Here is a 2,254-nt window from a genome sequence, read left to right as displayed (position 1 = left end):
GGGGGGGGTGTCATGTGATCACACACAGTGTAATAAACGCCGCTAATGAATAGAATATATTTTCCATAATCCCCTCTGTGTGACTTCATCACTCCGCTTGGATCCTGACATGTTTCACCGCCCTGTGGGCTGGGAAGTGAAGTGTTTTCGGGTCTCATTCATGATCAGGCTGGAGTCAGAGCGGTGACACGCTCCATCAGCGGGGAGAGGTGTCAGGAGGGTGACAACACAGAACTACAATGTATTTCTCTCATAGGCTGAACCTGTAAGATATCGGCGTGTGCAGGACAAGGATTGAGTTCAGCATGTGGCCGGAGTTCTCCTTTAATCCTATAGAAACCCAATAGATACATTGTCATATATGTCGCAGCTTACCCGTCCTCAGACGTGTTCTTACCCTTTTATCTCCACCTGTTGATCCCGCCAGAAACACGCCTCCTGTTCTAGGGTGACAACGCTTACTTACTGCGCTGTATCTATGGACGTGTTGTCACCCCTCAGAACGTCTCCTCTTCTCCGTAACATAGTGAGGAAGGTTTGGTAGCTTATCGGGAGAACTGGGAACATTGTAACTGAGAGCACAGGAAGTCATCAACGCCCAAGATTTCTGGCAGGATCAACGGGGATTTAAAATCATTTTCTGTAATATATTTAACAGACCAAAAGGGAGGAAATAAGATTTAAATTCACTTTAAGAACATTATTTATAAGTCCGCAGACCAGTAAAAGGTTCCTCTGTCTCTAGGAGGCGTGTTTATGAAGTGTCACATGATCGATCTGTCAATCATTTGTAATAGCTCCGCAGCAAGCTCCTCCATGTGCGCCCCCCACTCTAAAGTAACCCGAATCCTTGACCCGAATCCCGAAATATCCGAACCACATTTTTCCTCAGCTTACATGTCTACCCCCCTCCTCCCCCCCCTTCAGGCTCCCGTATCTCACCATAGATAATACACTAAGTGCACTGAACCTAACAATGTTTTTTGGGTATGTCTGCGATCGGCCTTACATGCGGGCGGAGGGTCGAGTCCTAGAAGTATTCTAGCCCAAATTATTAGGAAATACCTAAAAAAACTAAAAATGTTTTGGCATCTTTAGAAGCTCAGAGTTCATATTCAGTACAATCCTCACGGAACGCGTTCTCCTCAATCTCCCCGGAGAGGTCAGTGCAACGTGCGCTCGGTCCCCTCGCCGCGTCCTGTGAAGGAGCAGAGAGCATCACAGGCCCGGATTCCCCACAAGGCCACCGAGGCCCGGCCTCGGGGCGGCAGGGCGCAGAGGGGCGGCAGCGGTGTCCTTGTGGGGAAGTTTCGGGCGTCGTGCGGTAAGTTGCCCTCTCCACATCTAGTCCTGCTTTGCACAGTGAGGGAAGCTGATTGGTTGTTTACATGTGAACTCAGCGATGTCGCCGAGATCACATGTAAACAGTGTGCGGCCTTCTCTCCCCTCCCCCCTGCACTTACCTCTCTCCTCTAGTTCCGTCCTCCGCCACCGAGTCCGTCTCCTCACTGCAGTGAGTGCCGGGTTAAAGGTAAGGGGAGAGCTGTGCCGTGCTGTGCTGTGCCGTGCTGTGCCGTGCTGTGCTGCGCTGCGCTCTTCCTCTCTCACCTGTCACAGGAGTTCCAGCACAGCACAGCACAGCACTGCACTAGAACTCCTGTATGGGAGGTGACAGGGGTCAATAAAGAGAGCCTGTCACCTCCAATTGCTATCACACAGGGGGATTGTTTTCTTTTGTTTGAAAATTAGGTGGGAAAAAAACATTTAAATTGATACATTTAAAAAAAATTAAATAAATGAAAAATGTTAAAAAAATAATACGAAATAATTAAATAAAAAAATAAAAAGTGATAAAGTTTTAAAAATGGCAGATCATGTCAGGCTGGAGTGGAATGAGAGAGTGGAGAGGGACGGGGCGAGCCGTGTACAATACGTATAATTTAATGTATCCAACACTTGTAGTAGGGGACGGCTTCAGTACTGTTAGGAGCCCTCTGAGAAAGGTGTCGAAAAAGAGTTTTAGGGGCACACGTAATGAATCCGGGTGAACGCTGAACGCCCCGTGACCTGACCTTCTTCTTTCCGTACAGTCCTGAGCATCTACAAGCGCCAGGCGACCAATCCCAGCGACATCAGCTTCCCCATGAAGGGCTGGCGCGGCTTGGTGGAGTGGGCCAGAAATGCAGAAGATAAAGTCTCCGTTTCCAAGAACTTCCTGTCAATGGAGGACGCAGGTAAGGTGCACCAGCTCTGC

The 2,254-nt window shown here is 49.0% G+C and overlaps 1 protein-coding gene across 1 annotated transcript in view; it reads left to right on the top strand.

The window, feature by feature from the left end:
- Positions 1-2,254, top strand: part of LOC108796840 (brain-specific angiogenesis inhibitor 1-like) — a 368,891-nt gene that overhangs the window by 186,436 nt on the left and 180,201 nt on the right. Inside the window, exon 19 of the mRNA XM_018568381.1 lies at positions 2,072-2,234. Coding sequence (XP_018423883.1) covers positions 2,072-2,234 — 163 coding nt within the window. The remainder of the gene's footprint in view (positions 1-2,071; positions 2,235-2,254) is intronic.

Source organism: Nanorana parkeri, unplaced genomic scaffold (genome assembly GCF_000935625.1).
Source record: "Nanorana parkeri isolate BGI_ZX_2015 unplaced genomic scaffold, ASM93562v1 scaffold1180, whole genome shotgun sequence".
Taxonomy (NCBI): Eukaryota; Metazoa; Chordata; class Amphibia; order Anura; family Dicroglossidae; genus Nanorana; species Nanorana parkeri.
The sequence above is the reverse complement of the archived record's forward strand: the minus strand, read 5'-3'. Positions and strand labels throughout refer to the sequence as shown.